Source organism: Pithys albifrons, chromosome 2 (genome assembly GCF_047495875.1).
Source record: "Pithys albifrons albifrons isolate INPA30051 chromosome 2, PitAlb_v1, whole genome shotgun sequence".
Lineage (NCBI taxonomy): Eukaryota > Metazoa > Chordata > Aves > Passeriformes > Thamnophilidae > Pithys > Pithys albifrons.
In genome coordinates this window covers 84,196,191-84,219,182 of record NC_092459.1, presented here as the reverse complement: position 1 = coordinate 84,219,182, position 22,992 = coordinate 84,196,191, and the positions used below count along the sequence as shown (strand labels likewise).

Genomic DNA, 22,992 nt, shown 5'->3' with positions numbered 1-22,992 from the left:
AATCCTGCTCAGTGATCTAGTGACCCAACAGTCGTGCAGGAAACTGAAATGCTGAAAAATGCTGGTCACTTTCATTTCTGTAAGTCCAATTAAAAGATGTAGGGAATTTGCTGCTCTCCTCATGTCTCTGATGCTAGTGGTGGGTTTCCAAAAGAAGCCAGCCAGTTTTGGCAATGTAAATCTCTATAAAATACTTTAAAAAGCTACATGACTTGTACCATGACAGTGACATCTGCAGCAGCAGGTTCAAGTAAGCACAGTGGATTGCCATTACAAATACCTGGGCTAAAATACTGAAAAAGGTGGACATCATATATATATTCCAACAGGCAATTATACTTTTAAAAAAGATTAATTTGACCATATATTTGGGCAAAAAGATAATATTAATTTTGACTGAAGACTCCATGGGCATTTAAGTTTTAAGAAATACTGCAGAATAGAAAACACTGAAAAGCAGCAATCAGTATCTACAATATGTGGTATCTATAAGCAGCCCAAATGAGGACAGTGACCAAACAAGCTGGTATTTTTTGAGTCCTTACATACAGCACAAGTCCAAGGGAACTGATAATACAAATGAGCTTTATGTAACAAGTAAGGAATTGTTTAAGTGAAAGTTGGCATGAAATGCTTAACTACCAGTTTATTGTTAAAATGGCAACACCATCCTTAGCACATTCCTCAAAATGGAAGGTAAAGATATGCAGGAAGGTGAGAAAGAAGAGATCCCACCATGCATATCTTATTAACAGTAATATAAACTACAACCCATGATGATCTGCCATCTAATTCTCAAAAGCTGACTTCCTTTCACCAGAACCTGTAACAACCGAGGAGTATTAACAAGATTTTGAGTTAATTTCCCTATATCTATAATATATACTGTGAGGGTGTTTTTTTGTTCTTTTTTTTAGAGCATGCAAAACAAACATAGGGTGGGGGCAAGAGCTTGTATTTTTAATGGGATGTTCTTACCTGTCCCTGGAAGTGGACACTTCTCACAGTGTGGGCCCCAGGCTTTGCCAACGCTGCAACAGCAAAGCTGCTTGCTAAGCTGAACAGAAAGAGGATGCATGCACTGCTTGCCTGCACTGACAAACCGGTAGCAGGGTCCTTTTTCTTCAGCAACTACAGGATTATCAGCTGCAATAAAAGTGGAAGAGAGGACGCTACTGTTCACACAAAAAGCAAAACAGAGACACACCAGTACCAGCTAAATGGATTAATATTACTGTCTGCAGAAGTTTTATTTCAAACACCCATCTCAAATGAGAATCACAACATTTTAAAAAGTATCTTATTTTGCATCAAATACTCCTGAATTTAACTTGTCCTAGACCAACAAGGATGAGAAGTATTTTAAAGAAAAAGCTTCCAAAGTTGTCATGCTGCCACAATAGACTCAGAATCAGCTCTTTCTCACTTGTCCACAGGATCAGCTGCTGCAGATCCAACACTGGCATCACACAGTTGTGTCAAGCTACATAGCCACCGGAATACTCATCCATTAGAAGGCTATGTAGTGAGACTGCAAAAGCATTAAGTATCATACATGACCTTTTTTTGATAAAAGAGAGAATTATATATTTACATTTTGTTACACTTAGTTTTAATGAGGAAGCGCCAAAAGCCATAAGTTATGACTAGTATGAGGAAGATAAGACCCATAGAGCTTTCTAATTTATGCATTCACATTAACAAATGGTTAACCGTTTTGGGTAACTTGTTCACATAAAAATACAAAGACTACCTGATTTTCAATATGACACATAAAAGCAAAACTAAAAACCAATAACCAACTCCTTTTTTTCTGGTGTTCAGCTGAAAAGCCATATGAATTTCTTCAAACTGCTAAAAATCTTTCTCAGTAATTGAATGTCATTAACTAGTGGCATTGGATAATTATGCCAGACTATACTTAATTTTATAAATGCAAAGATGGATCAGAGAAGGAGGTTAGGAGGATATTTTTCACTTGTACATACTATTCATAGAAAATGCAAAGTGAAAAATTTAGTTGTTCTCTATACCATCTTTTCTTCTTGCAGAGGTGGTTGATCCCAAAGTAAAAGCAAAGTAGTAGAGGGAAACATTTGCATTCATGCTGTTCACAACTTTTTTGTTCTCCTAATTCCTTCTTCATTTTTAATGAGAAGGAAAATGTGCCAAATGGCATCCTGGCTAAATGCTTAGTAATGGAAGCTGCCCAGATCAAAGCTGAAGAGGTGGAAGAGGGGCTAGCAGGACACAAATACGATTTTGGTTAGGGCACTAACAGAGAGGGAAGAAAAAGTGTGGGAAGGAGAACTACAAACTACTGAGAAAGACTGAATGTATGAGGCTGAATATGGTCTTCAAGTTTTTGTGACAAGAAGGCCAAGAAAGGATCTTGGGCAGCCACTGGTGGAAACCAACATTTCCAGGACAAAGAGACAGAAAGGAGGCATGAGCACTGAGACTGACCACATAAAGTGAATAAATCAAGAGGATGAGGAGGAGACAGCAAAAAAAAGGTGACACATTAGAATAGTTGGGTGGACTCAAACAAATCTTCATCTGAAATGCAACTTACGTATGCATCTTGAGAGGGTAGGATCTGGTACAAATCCCATTTTGCAGGTACATCTATAGCTGCCCATGGTATTCAAGCACTCACCATTAGGGCACACTCCCTGTAACTGACACTCATTGATATCTGTGGGGAAATTGAAAATGATCAGATGCTGAAAAATGTATTAACAGTTCTCTTTCTTGAGAAGTCAACTTTTTTTTTTTAAATGTGTGTAGAAGAACTGTTAAAAGTTAACACTCTACTCAACACTTTTTCCCATACTGACATTGGATTTATAACATTTTAAAACACTGCTGAGAACATAACAGAAACACAATTACATTTATGCATCATTCTTGAGTACTTTGAATTAAAAAAACAAATACACTTTGACTGGTTTATCAATCCCTCTTTCCCTGACTAGATGACTACTTGTGCAGCCAAACACAGCTCACAAGATCGTTCATAGACACAAGTTTAAAGCAATGTAGTATATATATAGGGTGGAACGCTGCTTACCACATTTAATACAGTTTTTATTAGTATTTGTATTCAATAGTACTCAAAGGCTCCTTGTGCTGGAAGAAGCATAGGGCAAAACTATGGTCTCTACTCTAAAGAGCTTCCTGTCTTTGATAACAAGAATGTGCTTCAGGAAGCACAGGGCATGTGGGACATGAAAAAACCCTGGATCTGTGGGAACACAACTTTGCAGCAATTGACAACTGCTTTGATAAAGTTCACTGTTCTGAGGCCACCTATACAAGTGTCCCTTTCAGTGTCTTACTGAGTCATTCTTCCATAACATAAGAACTGGACCTCAGGCCTATATCATACTTGGGGTTGCTTCTGGAATTTGCTTACTCTTAGAACGGTACCTGCCTGACAATCACCTGGATACCACCTGTAACTAAGTCAGCCAAACTAGGATTTTATTTCAGGGGACAGCAACGACATAGCTTGCAGTGATATTCGAATGCTTAAAATAATAACAAAAATAAAACTAAACCCCCCTCTAATACATAATTATCTCTGTCATAAATTTCCATGTCTCTTCTTTCAGAAAAATACAGAGAATACATTGAAACAGACCTCTTTAAAATGTCGCGTGTATTATTTTTACGTAAGACTTCCCTTCCTATCCTTAAGGCTAGGAAAAAATTCCTACCTTGCTGGGTACACTTCAAATGGAAGTCAGATATTCCAGCTAGCTCCTTGAAAATCAGGTATTAGTGATCACTTTATCTAAAATACACAATATTTATCATCCTTCCTCTTAGCTCTTATAAAAACATCACCATTGCAGTTCACCTCATTGTACGTTGCTGCCTAATTCAACACTATCAATGAGGGTGAGAAGTTGAAAATACAAAATAAAACTGATGTGCTAGAGTTTGCTTTTGGAAACCTATAGAAAGAACTTTTCTTCTTCATTTTTCTCCCCAAGTTTGGCTACCTGTCCCACTACACAGGAGTGCACAGTACAGCAGATTCTAGCAGTTGCCATACCAGATGCATTTTTTTCCAAATACTTTGTGTTGAGCTTATCCCTCAGCTCTTCTAATGTCATACCTAATATAGTATCTTGACACCACCTGGATAAACTTCTCTTCTATGCACTTAGCTATGTGTGACAGAGAGTGATAATTTACGTACTAGAACTTTGGATGAAATGTGATGGAAACCACATGAATTACAAAGGATCAGCTCTGCCTCAAAGGAATTTTCAAGTGAAATTCCCAGACTACATGACTTTCTAACCTCAAAGGGTGTGGACTATTAAAAAAGGAGAATCATATAAGAAAAGAGGACAAAAAAACATCTGAAGTATTCTCCTACAGCAGTCTACCTTTTGTCCCATCCAGCCTTTGAGCAGGATAATATCCTATACAAGCAGAGGAGTATCTTATTTAAGGATTGCACTAATACGGAACATTTATTAAAATAGACTTTTTTCTGATGCACTTGAATTTTTTTTTTCAGATAGTTTCTTCCATTTCATAGTCACACCCGGTTCTTTCTTTTGTCCGGAAACCTCAAAATATGATGGAAGGCATCTACACCGTTGCAGTTGATCCCAAAATGAAGATCATCGTTGTTTCAATAGCTCTAGAGTTTGTGAGTGTAACAAGAAGTGAACCTAAACCTTGATGGTTAGCAAACTGTAGACATGATTGAAATATCCCTAAACAGAAACATATTGATGCTGCAGTAAAGTTGTTGGGAGGAAAGGAAATATTACTAACTCTCCGCTTTCAAAAATGAGGCATGACAAAGACCTGACAGAAGAGAGGACTATGAAATACCTAGAAGTTAATACAAAGCAAATACTGGAACACTCAAGAACCCACTATTGTATTTTTTGCCTGTAGGTGATTTGGGTTATCAGATTGGTCCTCAAATACTAAATCATGAAACAATTCTACTTGCTTTGATGAAGCACCACCTATATTGTCAGAAAGAAGTTAGGAGACTGTACCCTTTACTCAGAATACCGGAAAAATCTTGATATCTGGGTTCCTTTCAAAATAAAAATCCTCAACAAAATTACACAAATACAAAAATTACACAACACTTAGAGGCAAAAAAACCCTAGAGATTGTGGAGGAAGAGGGAAAACATAAGAGAAATTGGTATATATAACAAAAATAATTGCTCTACTTCCTACATAGTATTAACCAGACATTATTAAGCAACTTTCTCCCTTTCCAAATTCAAAGCATAACTTTTTATTTATAGGAAAATGAATCTATACTAATGGGGGAAAAAATAGAAGATATCTCCCACGCAACATATCACTTTTTTTGGATCACTTTTTCTGGAATATACATCCATGTAGAATTAGCAGAAGTGCTTTGCCTTGTGAAAACAGCATTAAAGTTTTAAATCAGCAAAGAAGACAACTTGTTTTAAACAATGTAAATTTGACTTAAACTTTATAGTTCTTATTTTCAAGGAAAGCCTGTCTCTTGTTTGTTACCCATTAAAATACATTGCTATTTGCTTATATGTGATGATGAAAAATCTATCCCTTTTCCTTTCTACCTAGGAGAACAATTGTACCATTCTGCATGTATTCAAGCAAGGTAAGTAATTATAGAGATTAACATAAGTGCATTTTTATTATAAATGCTTAAAATTATTAATAACGCATTTTCATTTATTACATGATAATTTTACTCGTTGTTTGCATCCAGCTTAATTTTTAGGAATGTTAAAATATATATATGGATAAACTTTATTATTTGAATACTAAAGGTGTAGAGGTGTACTAAAAACAAAAAGGAAAATCCTGCAGACAGATGTATTTTATATTTGTATAACTATGTGTTGTAGAAGATAAAAATAGTATCTGCTGTTATAATTCTTAGGCAACTTTATTATTTAGTTATTCAACTTTGAAGAACTTAGCTATTCAACTGAAACGCGTATTTACAGTGAACGTTAGGAGCTGCAAAATTCTAGTTACATGTTAAAGCCTTCAACTAGCTGAGTGAAGATCTACTGGAAAAAACATTCGTACTTGAATTTTATAATGATTGCTTTAACTTAACTTATAAACTGTAATTGTGAACTTTAAAGTAAATTGAATTTAAATAGAAATTATGCGCGTTTTTACAGATCCGAACTGTATTTCATGTCATTGCTGAGAAAAACTGGCACAGGAATGTAGGAGACATTTGGTGATGCTGGGAAGATCCTCTTGTAGAGTTTTGCCTACAATTAGTGAAGGTTTCATGGCATTATTTACTGAAGTGGCTGATTTGTGGGTCAGTGGGATCTTCCTATAATTCATGAATACACAGTCATCTTTCTTTCCAAATGCTTCAACTATTTTGCAGGAAACATTCACAGATGCTGTCATTGTTGTCTGTATTCACTTTCTTGGCAGACCAACTGTTCTTGTACGTCTAGTATTTAGAAATACAACACCCTATTCACATGTGTGTTGTTGCTATTCAATGTGGACACCACTGCATTTAAATACCAGCTTATGTGTAAACAGCTAAATACCAGTGAACATTCCTTTCATAGTTCCCAATACAGATATTCCTCTTGCTAAATCTGTGAAATTTTTAGAGTCAACTTCATTGAGCATGTTCTGATTCCTCAGCATAACTTAACTATAGTGTATTTTAATGCCTCTTTTCCAAGTCATGTCTTCTCAATGAGCTCACAGAATTACCGAGATGATGTTCTATGCTGAATTACACAAGCCTGTCTAGGGATTCCACAGACACAAGCCAGAAGATGATAAAAAAATCCTACACATTTTCAAAAGAAACATAGGCACCAGTAAGCATAGTAGTTACTTAACAGCCTAGGTGAAAAAAAAATCTCTTCCAGATTTACTATCTATTTCACTTCATTTCAGACTGTGGTAAAAGGCCACCTATCCAAAATGTTTCCCACCAGCTGCCAGCCTGCCCAGCATGCAAACTGCAGTGGAATCATTTTGTTCAGGCAGCTGGTATGGAAAACTGATTCAAAATTAACAGGTTTTTTTTCTTTTTAGACCTCCATTTCTCGTATATGGACATAAAAAATATTTCACTTTCAAATAGTATAGAAATGAGAATTCATTTGTTCCATTGTAAAAATTAGAGAAATATCCGAATAATCTTTTGTTGTGCAGAAGTACAAACTGATGACATGCTTGAGGAATGATTTGGTCAAACACCTTCATATGCACAGAGGAAATACTATGCAGCTATACAGCAGTACAATAAACCATAAATACATAAAAAGAAGCTTTCCAAAGACCAATCCAATACTGACTTTCAATTTTTGAGAAAAGCAGAGTAATGAAGTTCCATTGGTAAAAAAACCCTGCATTAGTCAGACAGAAAAAAAAAAGCATGGAGATATTCCACACAGCACCTTGCATGACTACACAGTAAATTCTCACAGTAGGCAGCATTATTTAAAAAGAACTAATAAATAAAGCATTGATTTTGTAATAGTTGATGTGACAATGTGAATTGACGTGATCCTTTCCTGATGATAACAAATGGGTAGAACGGCATTGGCATAAAAAAAGCATTGTCATTCTGCACTGACTGATGGCCTGGACCTTTACTGTTACTCTTTAGTGTTATACATGGCAAACACATGGAACTGTTCCTTGGCATACTATGCTCCTTGATTTGATAGTCCATCTCCAGGAAATCTGGCTTATACTTTCAATCTGTTGAGATGGCAATGGAAGCCACATGCCATCCCACAAGCCCTGTTGGTTGACTCTGCTCTCACAAGTTCATCCAAATTCACAGAAGCTTTGCCACAATCAAGGTCTTGGCAGCAATGCTGCAGCACTGTACAGATGAGTCTGCTGTGTCTTAGCTCCTCCTACATCCTTCTCTAAGCACACAGCTTGATATATGGTAAGGTCAGCCACCACGCTCTTCTCCTGAGCCACCACAAGGCTCCCAGCTTCAAATAACCCAGACATTGTAATTAAACTGCTGCTAATCTATCCCACAATCTTTCCCACTAAGGAGAACTTAAATCACTCTCTCTCAACAAGAACAGTTAGTGTTTGATACCTTCCCACACATTTTTATAGCTCTTCTGGGTGTCAGGTCAGCCTGCTCTCAGAAAATGCAATGTGTTAATGACTCACTGCCACTGAATTTCCTGGGGAAAAAAGCAAGCTAAAACAACCATTTCCTAAATGAATGCTTGTCTGCCAGGGGGGAGAGTGTGACTTCAAACACAGTAATCTCCATGATTTAAAAAAACACCTCCAAAACTACAACACTCCCCCCACCCCCCACCTCCAAAACCAAACAAAGGAGGAAAGGAAGAAGGTGGGTGCAATGTAAGATGGTAACACCGAACTTGTTATAAACCATGAAAATTATATATAGTTTCACTGAGTCCAAAACCAGCTTCGTCTTCAGAGAATTTTACATTCAATAATTAGTATATAGAAGATGGAAATGACTGGATATCAAAATGAAAATTTACTTTACTCTTGGCTTTTCTCCTTGCTTTCTAAGAATGTTCACAAAGCAATTTTACTTGGATTTTTGCCCAGTGTAATGCAATCATCAAGGTTTCACATCAGAAATATCCCAAAACACAACTGTGTTTTGAAAGCACTTGGTCCACCCATATTTAACAGAATCAAATGAAGAACTATGTAACAGAATCTGACAAAGAACTGACCTCAGTTTTCACTCATGACCACACACACATTTGCAATTGCATGGGCTGAGTACCACAATTAAATGTTGTTAAGTTAATACAACCTATTTTCTTGTAACAACTGTGATTTAGGTAAGGACTGAATAGTCCAGAAGAAATAAAATAAAGAAATTAAAAACTCAGAAAGCTTCTGAAAAACAACCTAATCTGTTACTCTTCTCTAAATAGTTCTTGCTTGCTTAAAGATCCCAAACCCCAACAACTTTTCAATATTCCCAATCTATATTTCCTCAAGTATGGATTCACTTGTTCAGCTCTCTTACATGCACTGCACACTGGGGAGCTGTGATGATGGAAAAATAATTACATGAAGAAAAACTTCAAATTCTGTTCTAAGGTACTTAAATCTAAGTGACACAGCATTTACACACTTAATGGAAGGTTTCCCTCTGGCAAATGTTTAGGTGTTTATGTACAGAATGGTACAATGCAGTAGAATCTCTTTCTCAACTGAATGACGATGCAAGGAAGAACTCTGTGCTGGAGGGGTTCTACAGTGGCTTTTAAATTAGATTAAAACAGTATCTGAGGTTGCATTAGCAGCTGTTTAACACTAGTTTGGTTCCCTACTGGAAACCTACAAGCAACTTCTCCTACCTTTCCTTGAGCAATGGTATGCCTAATTCAATCACATTCAGGAAGTGAATCATTTCAGCTTTATTCCAGGATTAATGACATTGTAACACAGCCTGAGTATCCTTTATCCAAGGATAACAAACCACGCTGAGTGTAAACACAAGGTCCTAGGAAAAACTCCTGTGCCTGCTAATAATGAGATCTGTACCTGTCACTGCTGAAAGAATATGCTTTGCTTGGTTACCATAAACCATGCCGAGTTATTTACTGTATCATAAAGCCACTGTAACCTCCTTTAATTTGCCCCTTATACTGAAATACTTTACTAGATTTTTTCAGGATGCAAATATGAAAATGCTTCACAGCCTTCTGCTCTTCTACACATTAACAGGCCAACACAACCTGAGGAGCTTGATGCTGAGTACAGCCAAGCAAAGTGGTGCACAAGGACGTGTTTGTCAGTGAGCTGTTCTGCTATAGCGCACCCTACAAAAGCTAGTGGTTGGAATATCAGCTCTGTAGTGTTTCCCTTTGGCAGTTTCCAGCTCTAAGACTGTTTAGGAAGAGAAGTTCACTGTGTTTGGCTGTGTTAACCATTGTAACAGCTCTTCAGACCACCCAGGTCCAGTAGTCTAATGCAGAAACACTAAGGTGGTGTAAAGCTGTTCTCTGCCTGCAGCCTCGTAGGTCATTTGGACACACAGAAAAGCCCCTTTTTGGATAGCAAGCAATGCCCGTATTTGGTCGCAGACATACAGGAATTTGAAACATTCCTATAAAATTAAACTCATTCTTTCATTTCCAGGCTTAGCACATTGAATTTATGCTCATCAAAATCATCACAGCTTGGAGGATTTAACCACATTCAAGTATTATCTTAAAATTCTAGAATGGAATGTACATGTTTATTAACGTGGTCCAGTCAAAGCTGCAATCTTCTGACATTCTGTTATTTAAATCTATCTATTCATTTTAAAGAAAATATTTTTACCCAAGAAAAACAGTCTGTGAATTTAAAAAGGTCAGGGGTAACTGCAAGAATTTTGAACAATGCAAATCAAAACAGTCTTTAATTGGCTTTTTGAAAGCAACCATTGCTACCATTCATATAAATTATGTAGTCAAATTTGTTTTCATGAGCAGTGATAACTTTGAAATGGTAGATTCCACTATCAAAATTGGACCAGGTTTGGTTTTATTACTATCTTATGTTGAAGTTCTAAAATTTTCATAAATAAGGCCAAAGAACACTAAGAAGTGACATAGTATTAATTAAAATAGTATCCCTCTTTGGAAACAGCAGATCTCACTTGTATCATTGAGTTTTCTATGTTGCAAATTTGGAAGGTGATTTTTGATTACATGAATAAATCTAACTTAAAAGACAATGAACAATTCAGGTTTTCAAAGTCACATTACATGCACTAAAAGAAGAAAAGAATGTATAATTCCACAATTTTTAATACAACACACGGTAAGGTATAAAAACTAAATACGCAACAGCCTCCAGTTAGAACAGTCATGATATCCAGAAGTTTCTGAGGAAACTTGGACCAAGAATGGGAACTCATACAAGCAGGGACTTTAGTCATACCACCAGAGTTCTGATAGCTTCACTGAAATGCTCACAATAAATTTGGGGCTAGAAAGCACTGCAGCCCATCTCACCCCCTCTGTCTAAAGTGTATGGTGCTGGAAAACACAAGCAATCTTCAGCTGATTCCAGGTCTAAGCGCTGTGCAAAGGTAAATTTCTGAAGGGGGACTTCGGCATTTAGTTCTGAAATTCAGTTTCTGTGTTGATCCACAACTGATTGACTTGGTTAAATTACTAAGTAATAAAACTGAATGGAAAATATTTGTCTCCTCCTGATGCAAAGCAAGCAACTTGTCTTTCAGTAAGACCCATGCACACTTAAGATACTTTGCTGCATTTAGGCAAAGCAAGCCTTCTAGATCAATTACATACTAATGAGAACTTGCCACAGTACTGGGCAACTTCTTAATTAAAACTTACCTAGCAGTCAGTCATTAAATGTTATTAGTAATATCTGCCTTGATAGATGTTTTTATGCACCAAGTACTTTAATATGCATGATAACATGTTGCAAATTTAGACTGGAAGATATAATTTATGTAATTTGTGAAAATTTGACTCATTTTTGTAGTTACACGCTAGGTTTCACTGGAAGTGCCATCTGACTGAATGATCTCCAAACTGACTCAATATACAAGCACTAGTTTTTATTCTCTTTATGAAAATCAATTACAAGCAATTACCTACTAACACCACAGAAAATACTGTTCCAATTGGTTCCACTATAGCTATCACTATTAATATCCTCCGTTCTAAGAAAAATAAAATATCCAGATTTTACTGCGTCCATTATAGTTGATTGTTTCAATAATAACATGATTACTGAGAACAAGGGGTAAATGAAAAAAACAAACAAGGTTTCGTTACTCATTAATCTATTGCAATATTTTTTTAAATTACAGAAAAAACAGCTGCTTATTCTAAGAAATGCCCCACTGATTTGTGTGAGCTAATAGAACAGCAGCTGGAGAAATCAGTCCAACTCATTTTGTGCTATTGCGTGGAATTTACTGGAACGCAAGTTTGCAGAGCAACACTTCTCAAACACATAATCAATGTCCAAACAGCAACCCAGCCCAGTTTCTGGAGATACGTTTATTTCTCAGTATGATCATCATAAAAAACTTCTCTGGAAGACGGCTGTTGATCTAGTAGCTAAGTAACATAAAAGGCGTTTCTTAAAAAGCTACATTTTTTATTACTAAAAAGCAGTAAAATAAATACACAAAATGCAGAGAAAACAAATTTATTGCTGTATTTTAGGGACAAATGTTGGAGGGGCAAAATATACCCTCAAAATTTATCTTAAATCATGATGAAGCCAAGGAAAAAGAGCCTGAAGTCCTCAGAGCACATGATTATAGAATTTGATCCATCAACATAGAAGTACTAGTTTCTGCAAGTTCATATACATTTAATTTTAAGAATATTGGGACTTTCGATGAACTTCCATGTACTTTTTACTTCATTGTAAAACAACAAGGGTCCAGGTATTTTTCCAGTTCTTTAAGATAAGATTTCTAAAGTGCTCTATTGGCAATATGCTAGTTTCCTGAAAAATGAATCCAACATTTTCACCAGCTGTTTTTTTCATTCCATTTCAGTTTTCCAAGAAAACCATTAGCAGAGTAAGGAAAGAGTAACTCTAATTCTAAGCAGGGAATCAGAAATTAACATTGCATGTGGATTCAGACAAAGAAGTTGCAACTATGATAAGCTGTATTTTGGATCTAATGACAGCCTTAGGGCATCCATGTGTGTACATGTAATAAATCACTCCATTGAAAAGATAATTACTGAGGGGGAAAAGAGCTTTTTTATAGCAATTACACTAAACTGTTCAAATTAACATACCCACAGATGGGTCTTTGTTGTCCTACTTACACATTAGAGAGAAGAATGTTTCATTATATTAGTTCACTCACTTGAAAGGAAAGAAATTAGGATCTGGTTATTAATCACACTAATACTTCTTAGTTCATAAAGCCTATGTAGGCCTTTGACTGCAGAACCATTGTAGAACAAAAGGTTAATTAGGCTTTTAGGCCTGATTTTCCAAAGGCAGTGAAAGTTGGACAACAGCTAGGTGAAAACAACAATCTCTTTTAGCTGGAGGCAGGGATTCAGAAATATATCCCATTAGTATTTGGGCTGGCAATCCTGGCCCTTTCTGACCATGCACACCCTTTCAGCAAGGAATAATCTAATTAAAATGTACACTTGCATATGGACGGACTGTTCCACTCCCAATTTAATTATAAGGATCATTAAAAGAATATGAATACTCCCACACCAGCAGCTTAAACAGTTTTCTTTCAACATCTACTGCTGTAACTTTGCTTCCTGTTAGTGATAGGGACAACTCTTTTTTCATTACGCCTGTTCTCTTTGCTTCTAGAAAAGCATGTCTGCTTCAGATAAACAAACAGGACACTTTCGGCTGACCCATTGAGAAGCACATGCTAATAACAGTTTCAGGACTGGAATGCACCCTCCCAGCAGCTTTCACTTATGAAGCTATCTTTCCTGCAGAATGCACTAACAGAGGTCAAAATTCTGACCTGCTGAAAGAAAATGGCAATCTTGTTACTTACTTCAATGGGACTAAGTTCGATCATGGCCTTTTTCATGGGTATTCCTTCTCCCAGTTCCCTCCTTATTTGTACCTCATTTTTCAAGTGTGTTGGTGAGCAAATGATAGAGAAGCCATTCAAGCCTCGATAACATAATAGGGGGAACCTCCAACAGCCAACACCTCTGCCCTCCCCAGAAAGTTAAGTGATTGTCCCCATCCTCAATTCATCAACAGTCTACTTCCTGGTGAGATAATCCTACCCCCTCCTACCCCCATTTTATGATTAAACTGTAGGTTATAAATTTCCTAAATATAACTACAAGTTTTATTTAGAGTCTACAGCTTACTCTCTTCTAGGATAATGACAGCAGTATAAAACAAACTCTTTTAAAGCCTTGTATTTCTTGCACTATTAGTTATATGGTACAAAAATGTCTATCAAAATCCTGTGCAAAAGAGCAATGACTAGCCTATCAGGTATGGATCTATTTCTGTATACCACCATGGCAGTACTTAGTTCCCTCAAATGCTCCTCCCCAGAGACACATGTTCTCCCCCCCTTATCAGCCTGTCACTGCTCAGTGAAACAAATTCCTGGACCAATACTGGTGACCTTCACGAGCACCAGACCATTTTTAACAGTCCAAAGTCCCTGACTAAGGATCTTAGTTTCCATGAAATAAAGTCTGCCAACACCTAGGAACAATCTCTTGACCCAGACTGAATGCCCTACGTGCTTTTAAATGCCTGCTGGGTTGCTGCTGTCTAAGAAACCACTGTGTATACTGTGGGGCTTGTGCACAACTACTGAAGATAGCAAAAACTCCTTTCTCTCCTGGATCATGTTCAGAGGGATGCTATGATGCCATCATGACATATTCTAGACACTTTTCATGCTCAAAATTAGAAACCCTCTCTTTTGCAGACTCTGAAAAACCTCATGAATAATACACGGAATGAGATAATCTCTTTCAAAACAGCTGGAAACATCTTACTGAAATATATACACCACCTGGGTGTTTAATTTGAGGCATGAAAAGGTGGCCCATTTACTTCTCACATTACCTCCTTTACCTTTTCACCCTACAGTCCTCATTAGTAAGTTGCTATCAATACCTCCCTATCCCTTTTATTTCTTAAGGGACTCCAGAGTTTTTCACTGTAGAGCAGGAAGCTTGTACTTGACATGCAATTAGCAGCTCTCCTCCATTTACTTCTTTACTATTTTGACGCATTCCAATTTTCTCTTGCAGTCCTCCAAATGCCCCTACCCTGCAAACTAGTAAACCATAGGAAGAGACCAGAGCAGCAGACAGGCTTGGATGGCTACACTTGCAGGTAGCAGCTCACATTTCCCTCAGCAGTGAAACAGCATGATGTTTGTGTTTAGTGTGCTACAAACTTTATTATTTTGGCTGTTAGTAATTTCTTTATGCAACTAGCTATTGTACATTCCCTCATGGTACATTTAAGAATGTTAAATAAGTTAAATAAAATGAACCACTTAAACAAAATTAAATTATGTCCAAAATGCCTACAAATATCTTTTAACATCAATTACTCTCATTTTATCCTGCTCTCTGCCACCACTACTATTTGTTGGAACCTCTTACTCTTGCTGTAACAATAAAGATTAACAAACCTGACCACAGCAGTTATCAGTTAGAGTTATCACTCAAACTCGTTTTTCCCTTCCTTGCCAAATTTCTCTCCAGATCATCACAGCAAGATTGCTCACATCTTCAGAGAGTTCCTCCTTCTTGTTTACTCATCAGACACTCAGTTAAGCTTTTTCCTACATCCTCGTCTGGCACCCCTGGCCAGTGCTCAAAGATACGCAGAAAGAACAAGGGTATGCCTGTGGGTATCTCTTCACCTTTCTCAGACAGAGATGCCATAGGCCAGAACAACGTACATGTCCCAAGCCTTTTTTTGTAACTTCATGGTCAAGCAGATCCTATGACCCTGTATGTTTTGATTACTTCTATGTTTACAGCCAGGAGGTAATACAGTCTAATCTTAGAGTAACACAGCTTATGCAGTGCCTAACTCCACACATCCTCACACGCACTGTGCACATTCTGGAAGTATGTGGGTCACTGATTTACATGGCAGCCAGGTACACAAGCTTTTCAGTTCTACTTGCCAAGGACATTATCTGGCTTTTCTTAATACTCTTGTGTCTAATCTCCAAGTCCAAAAGAATTGTTCTCTGATTACTTCACACTTTCATGATTATAAAAATTATTCTTTATTGCCAGTTTCATCCACTAAGTCTGTAGATTCACTGTTTAGCAAAAAAACTGACAGAACAATGTATTTCTACTGGAAAACAAAAGTAAACAAATTCCTATGAAATCATCTCTAAGCAGAAACAGAAAATGAGACTATATGCAAAAGTTCTAAAAGGTTTTTGTCCTAGAGGCAAAACAACACTGTCAGTATTTGGAAAGTGTTAAAAGTAGTCTCAACATTTTTTCCTAAATACAAATCAATGGACTGGATTAATCCAAGTCATAAACACCATAGAATCTGACACAGAAAACAAGTACACAAACAGAATCAATTGCGAGCACTATCATACCTTGGCAAAATGTAGCATTGATCCTCTTGTACCCTTGTGGGCATTCCATCATAGGACTGTATCCATGGTAAGCTAAAGAAAAAAAATAGGTCCATTATATGCTGCTAATTTATATATTTATTTCCAGAGCCTGACAGTCAAATTGTCATGACTATATAAAAAATTTAAATCTTTTTTTCATCCTATTTGTTCTCAAATATTCAAATAACTACTTTTGCAAACAGCTACAAACATCATGTTGGGAAGAGATAAAGTTGGACATTCATGATGGAAACTCAATGATGTTTTCCTAACAGAAAGCAGCTTTAGAAAGTAAAAGTATCTATCTTCAAATGTTAAGCAAAATTATCAGGTACCACTTCTCCTGCCACACTGAATTAAAAAAAATACCTGAAAACAAGACGAAAGAGATGTAAATAAACTCGTAATGTAAGGGCTGGGGGGAGGGGGAAAACCAAAACCAAAAAAAAGAAGAGGAATGCACATCTGTGATTTACCTAACAAAGCTGTTGAATTTTAGAAGACTAAACTTCACTTACTGGCTGATCAGTGTAAACTGTCATGGACATAACAACACTGCAAAATAAAGGCTGAATTCAAATTTGCCAAAATGGAAAGTGCTCAGTTAATCAGTTTTTTATTTCTCTTTATCATTTCTTTCCTTCACTTATGATTGCTTTTGAGACTACAGAAAACTGTATATTGATTCTTAAACATCATAAATGAAAGCAGTAACTTCTTTGTATGGTTGGGCACTAAAATCTAACTTCTTGACAAATCCTAGTACAGTGTTAAACATACAGGACTAAACTTTTGGCAGTATGAAGTGCCTTTAATAAGAGTCAGGAGTGTTTTACATCATTTGAATGCTACAAAAGAGACACCTTACATTTTGTCAGATCGTCTGGTTTCCTTTGAAAGTGTTCTAAAAGTTCAGCAGACCAAAAAAACCACAAAAACCCACCCTAAACCAAAACAAACAACAACACCCCAGATGCAATACTTTTCATATTTACTGTACATAAATGACAAGTAAGACAGAACAATGGAGTAATATAATATTGCAGATTGGCTTCCCATCATGTAATTTCTGAATTGCACATTTATCCCTGCAGCTTATTTTTAAAACTGGTTGACTGTAACGGGGGGTGGGGGAAGGGGAAGAAAACCCCCAATAATTATTTGCATCACTTCTAAAGCTTTCCCTATTATTAGGAAAAATTAAATTGAAAAGTGGTTAAACACAAAAATTGCACAGGCTGAAATACAGCAACAATATTATTAGAGTTTTGAACACATACACAATCTTTACATTGACTACAACCACTTTAACAGAATCTAAAATTTGGAAATTTTGTCTTTTAAAGAGGCAACTACAATCTTTTCACAATGTTAACATTAAAGCCAGTTGAAGTTTAAGGTAAGATTTTCAAAAGCACAATACATTAGTCTACTTCTAGTCCCAAAACATGTCAATGAAACTCCTAATAGTCATACTGGCAGAGTCAGACTTGTAATTGCACTCATTATGTCCTAACTGATCTGTGTTTGCCTTTACAGACCCAAATCCATTCACACTAAACCCAAGACAGTGTCTGTAACTTTTTGTGGGCAGGAATGATACCCTGTAGTAAAGCCTGATGAACAAAAAGAGGAAGAGCAGAGCTCCTCCAGTTGTAGATGGTGAACAGCCCATAAGCTACGCCAGGCCTTTTCCAGTGTTTCAACACACTTTCCCTTCCAGGGTGACTCAGCTGCTCTAGAAAGTGCAGTTAGTGGAGTGAGGTCAGAGGTTTTTTAACTTCTCCCTCCTCATCCTCCTACTCCCACACTGAACAGGAAACAGCAGCTTATTAGCAGCTGTTTTCTTCCTTCTACAAAGAGCAGAAACTAAGTGGGTTGCCACAGAGTAAGGAGCTTGTTCAGTGATGCCTAGTGATCCATGTGGGAGTTGGATGGAGTCCTACATTACTTGTCCTTTACTCAGACAACCTGTTTGTAATTATTAACTGTTAGCAAGAAGCCTGACCAGTCATAACACTCCCTATGTAACACAGAAATGCACTTTGTTTTAAACAAAGTCTTCTGTAGAAGACCTCAGAAATGGAGATCTGTTCCAATATTTCTTCTTTTGGTTTTCAGTAAAACTGAATAACCCATAAACTTACAGACACGGGAGCTGTCTCAGGCCAAGGCACTTAACTTCTCAATAGGACAGAAGCCCTGACTGCGCCATGGCTGTTACCCAAAACGGTCAAGTACATCCTCACTGAGTGACACAGCCCTATTTAAGACCATGGGAACAAGACACACGCAAACTTACACGTCCTTAAGTAGTTGACTGAAGTGAGAAGAAAAGTCCCCGCTCGTAAGACTCAAGTATATGCTTAAATATTTTGGTGAAGTGTGTTATACAAAAGATTGCAACCTGATTACAGGTCAACCTTAAACTAAGTTTATGAAGCATAAAAGCAAAAGGAAGTCTGTTTGCTTCCAAAAAGTCTACAATAGAAAGGGTAATACCAATTTAGTGAAATATCAGAACAGGTCAAAATTCTATGGGACTAATGTGGGATTAACTTTGCCTGTAGAGACACCACCGTAGATATCACTTAACTAACAACTTAATAATTATTTACTTAACTCCCAAGTTGTTCCATCCAATATGATATACATTTATGTATATGGAAATATATATGTATACTCCTTCTACCACTGAACCCTTCTCATTGTTATAAAAGTAAAAATCCTTGATGAACATAAATCCTTCAGCATCATCTCCACACTTTCTTTAAGTCTTATAGTAAATTTACATTTATCTTTGAAAATTGCTCTACAGAAGCCTAACACTTTGATACTGACATGAGGCTTAGTTTGACACCTATGCCCTGAGGTCACTTGGGCCCAGATCCAAAACAGATTTGGAGGTACAAGTTGTGTGTGCCTAAGTTCAAACCGAACATCTATAAAATTCTAAGATGCTGTAAGATCACTTAAACATCTTCAAAACTCCAAATGTATCACCTTAAGTTCTTAGAAATCTGAAAATTCACCATTTGCATCCACACAGAATTGCAGTAAGACATGACACGACTGAATAGCATCATGCATAGAATCATTCCTAAATCCAACATAGACTAAAAAAAATCCCACATATATCCCTGCCAAAGCTTCCTGAGAGATCTAGTGAATATTCTTGAAGTGTACATCTACCAAATTACATTCTTGATGTAATGCAGTGATACAGTGACACTATTTTAGTCTGGAGAAAAGAGACAATGCATCCTTCTCCTTCTCAAACACTAATGTACAGTGAGAACTCCCACCTAGAAAGATGAGAAATGTATCCCATTATGCCTAGGGGACACAAATCCTTACTTTCCAGGAATGCTTTAATCAGAAGGAGAAGATTATTCCAAGTGGCAACCTTCTCTGTCTCCTCTTGAGATCATACAGTTACATTAAAAAAAACCAATTCCAAACAGCCAGAAAGCAGGAGTGAGCATGACTCATACCGTAAGTAATTAGGACTCTGGGAAAGAGACTGGGTTCCTAGTACTGTTCCAAGAATTGTTTCTACAATTTACAGGTTAGGGTATCTCCTCATAGGTATAAAATGTAGATTAGAAATTATTCTGGCAGATAAAGGAACTCTGAAGTGTCCCATCTTGAGCAAGCCTGCTAGCCATTAAGCTTTTATAACAAAAGGATATTGCTGATCTCAGGAGCACTTTTTAAAAAATTATTCTTACTCAGTACTTTGAAAAAAGGGTAGTGGACTCCATTCAGGAGAGGTTTTTAGGTTGAGTTCAGGCACTTCTCTGTACCCACCTAGGAAACATCTGTGGATCAGGATTTGAGACAGGGTTTGCCCTGGTGTTTCCTTGATTACTTGCTCTATGCCAAACATGTTGGTATTAAGCAGGTGCCTGACCAACACATCCACTGTGGATTCCAGGCTGAGACAACCGGTGTTTTATTTGAATTATGAGAAAGTAACAAATGGACTTCACTTCAAACCAGGCACTAGCTTGTGTTAGTAGTTCCAAGCCGTTTGTGGTTGAAACACAATTCAGGCTTTCATGATTTTTCTCAAGGCACACCTACATCCAACTAAGCAACATTCTGCATGCTCATATGCTTCTGATGAACAAGACTTTGAGTTGTAGTGAATTGCTACTTCTTTGGAGAAAACTATAAAATCAGGATACATTTCACAATTCATACATCAATATATAGAATAATAGAACATCCTGAGTTGGAAGGAACCCACAGGATCCATAGAATATGCTGAATTAGAAAGGACCTATCAAGATCATCAAGTTCAAACCCTGACTCTACACAGGACAGCCCCAAGAATCCACCACGTGCCTGAGAGCATTGTCCAAATGCTTCTAGAACTCCAGAAAGCTTGATGCCATGACCACTTCTCTGGGAAGCCTGTTCTAGTACCCAACCACCCTCTGGGTGCAAAACCTTTTCCTAGTATCTAACCTAAACCTCCTCTGGCACAGCTTCATGCTGTTCCCTCAGGTTCTATCACTGGTCACCACAGAGAAGAGATCAGTGACTGCCCCTCGACTTCCCCTTGTGTAGAAGTTGTGGGCTGCAATGAGGTCTCCCCTCAGTTTCCTCTTCTCCAAGCTGAACAGACCAAGTGATGCCAGCCACTCTCTTATGGTGTTCCCTCAAGGCCCTTCCTCATCTTCACAGCCCACCTTTGAATGCTCTCTAGTACTTGTATCTTTCTTATATTGTGGTGCCCAAAACTGCACACAATATTCAAGGTGAGGCCACACTAGTGCAGAGCAGAGCAGGAGAATCCCCTCCCTCAACCAACTGGCGATGCTGTGACTGATGCCCCCCAGGACACAGATGGCTCTCCTGGCTGCCAGGACACTGCTGACTCATATTCAACTTGCCATTGACCAGGACCCCCAGGTCCCTTTATGTGGCAGTGCTCTCCAGCCTGTACGTACATCCAGGACTGCCCTGTTCCAGGTGCAGACTCTGACACTTGTCTTTGTTAAACTTCATACAGTTGGCATGCATGTCCCTGTTAGAAACTGTATTTACATGATATAGGAATCAAATTTTAGGTACCTGAGTCATATTAACTATCACCCCAAGGAGGCTCACTCATTGAAGCATATCAGAACATAAATATATTCCAATGCACGAAACTTAAATGCTTCATAAACTAGCAGATCAAACTGAGTAAGCATAAGTTTATATCAGAGTTTCCTATGAAAGGAGGAGTCAGAGAAATAGGATTAAAAGCAGCATTTCTTCTGGAATTGTATTTACATCTACATTAAGACTTGCAGACAAAAATATACTTCCAAAAAGATCAAACACTGAACATGTTTTGAGCATTGCTCACTGTACAAATACCAGGGTCCTAGAAGACCTAGATAAGAGTGACTGCAATTTTCTGCCATATTTTTGGCCCACTAAATGCTGGTCTATTCCATCTGCAAAACAGAAATTACATTATCTTTACCCATCTTTCATTTAATGATGAAAATATGACATGACATAGAAGTATTACTATTCCTGTGCAACAATATAATTGTTAGAAAGTTTGACTATCTTCAACTATCATGCAAAAAATTTGCAATTTCTTTCTCATTTATAATAGGACTTGAAACTGTAGTACAATCGTGAAAGAAGTCTTTGTCACTGTCTTATTGTTGGGGAAGATATTTCAGAAGCGGAGGGAAAAAAAAAAGTAACTGACAATTTAGAGCCTGGAAGACTTTGGCTCTAAACTTAAAACTTCATTTGCAGTCCCAAGATGTCACTGCATTCTCTCCAAGCAGTATCTGGCGCCTCTATAATTTAAGATTTCTGTGTAAACTTAAAAAAAAAAGTCCAGCTGGAAAAGGCCAGATGATTCAATGAGATTATTCTTCCTGCACTGAGAAAACACAACAGTCCACCACTGACTTAAAGGAGGAAGAAGGGGAGAAAAAAACCCAACGATGTCAACTTTGCTGGCTGCACTGAGTGCCTGCGTAATGTAACTCTGCTGGCATGCAGGGGAATTCCAGTTTCTACAACCTGTTCCTAATCAAATCATAGCACATTCTTTCTTTTGGGTTTTCTTTTCCACCAAAATAATGGAAAATACTACTTGAGGGGAAAAAAAGGCATAAACTGATCCAGAGGATAACAACATAATAGCACTTACATGGCTTCTTGGGACATTTCTGGCATTTGTTAAAACCCCAGGAAGTACCCACGGTTCCACAGCAGTCTTCTTGCTTGGAAAGGCCAGGAAGTGCTTTGCCACACTGGAATAGTCAAGTAAAGAATACTCTGGTTAGTGATACTATAAAATGCTAAATTCTAGTACAATGTTTTTTCAGTCATTTTGGATCAACTTCTTGCTGAGACACTGATGATTCAACAGAGCTTTTCGCTGAACCTAAATGGTGCCCATGCATTGCAAAGGCTCTCTAGGCATGAATCAATTAGCTGACATTATTATCCTCCCCTGTGTCAACTTGAAAAGGAGAAAGAAACAGAAGAGAACAATATGTCATGAGTGGGTATATTTTTAAGGTACTAACTTGGCACCTATCCCCTGTGTTTTTCCTCATCCAAACATGGCTCTCCACTTTGTCAAATTCTATATAAATTATCTCAAACACCTTTCTAATTACTCTCTTAAAGAAAGACAAAGTATTACTATGATTTTTGTTATTTCCTACTAAATAGCCTAAATTTCCCATCAACTTAAGTTCAGTGTTCATGACTAGTTGCTGAAAACTGCCAAATTTAACAACAAATTCTGCTGCTCAGACACTGAAGAAGATAACACATATGAGATGACTAAAGCTGAAATTAATAATACCTGCGTTATTAAAAAAAACTCTCCTTCCCCATGCAAAA

General features: G+C 37.3%; 1 protein-coding gene across 10 annotated transcripts in view; it reads right to left on the bottom strand.

The window, feature by feature from the left end:
- LTBP1 (latent transforming growth factor beta binding protein 1) overlaps positions 1 to 22,992 on the bottom strand; it is a 199,898-nt gene that overhangs the window by 69,109 nt on the left and 107,797 nt on the right. For all 10 annotated transcript variants that reach the window (XM_071575851.1, XM_071575842.1, XM_071575835.1 and 7 more), the window contains 4 exons: positions 22,289 to 22,391; positions 16,096 to 16,167; positions 2,576 to 2,698; positions 979 to 1,146 (listed from right to left, as the gene is read on the bottom strand). In XM_071575851.1, coding sequence (XP_071431952.1) covers positions 979 to 1,146; positions 2,576 to 2,698; positions 16,096 to 16,167; positions 22,289 to 22,391 — 466 coding nt within the window. The remainder of the gene's footprint in view (positions 1 to 978; positions 1,147 to 2,575; positions 2,699 to 16,095; positions 16,168 to 22,288; positions 22,392 to 22,992) is intronic.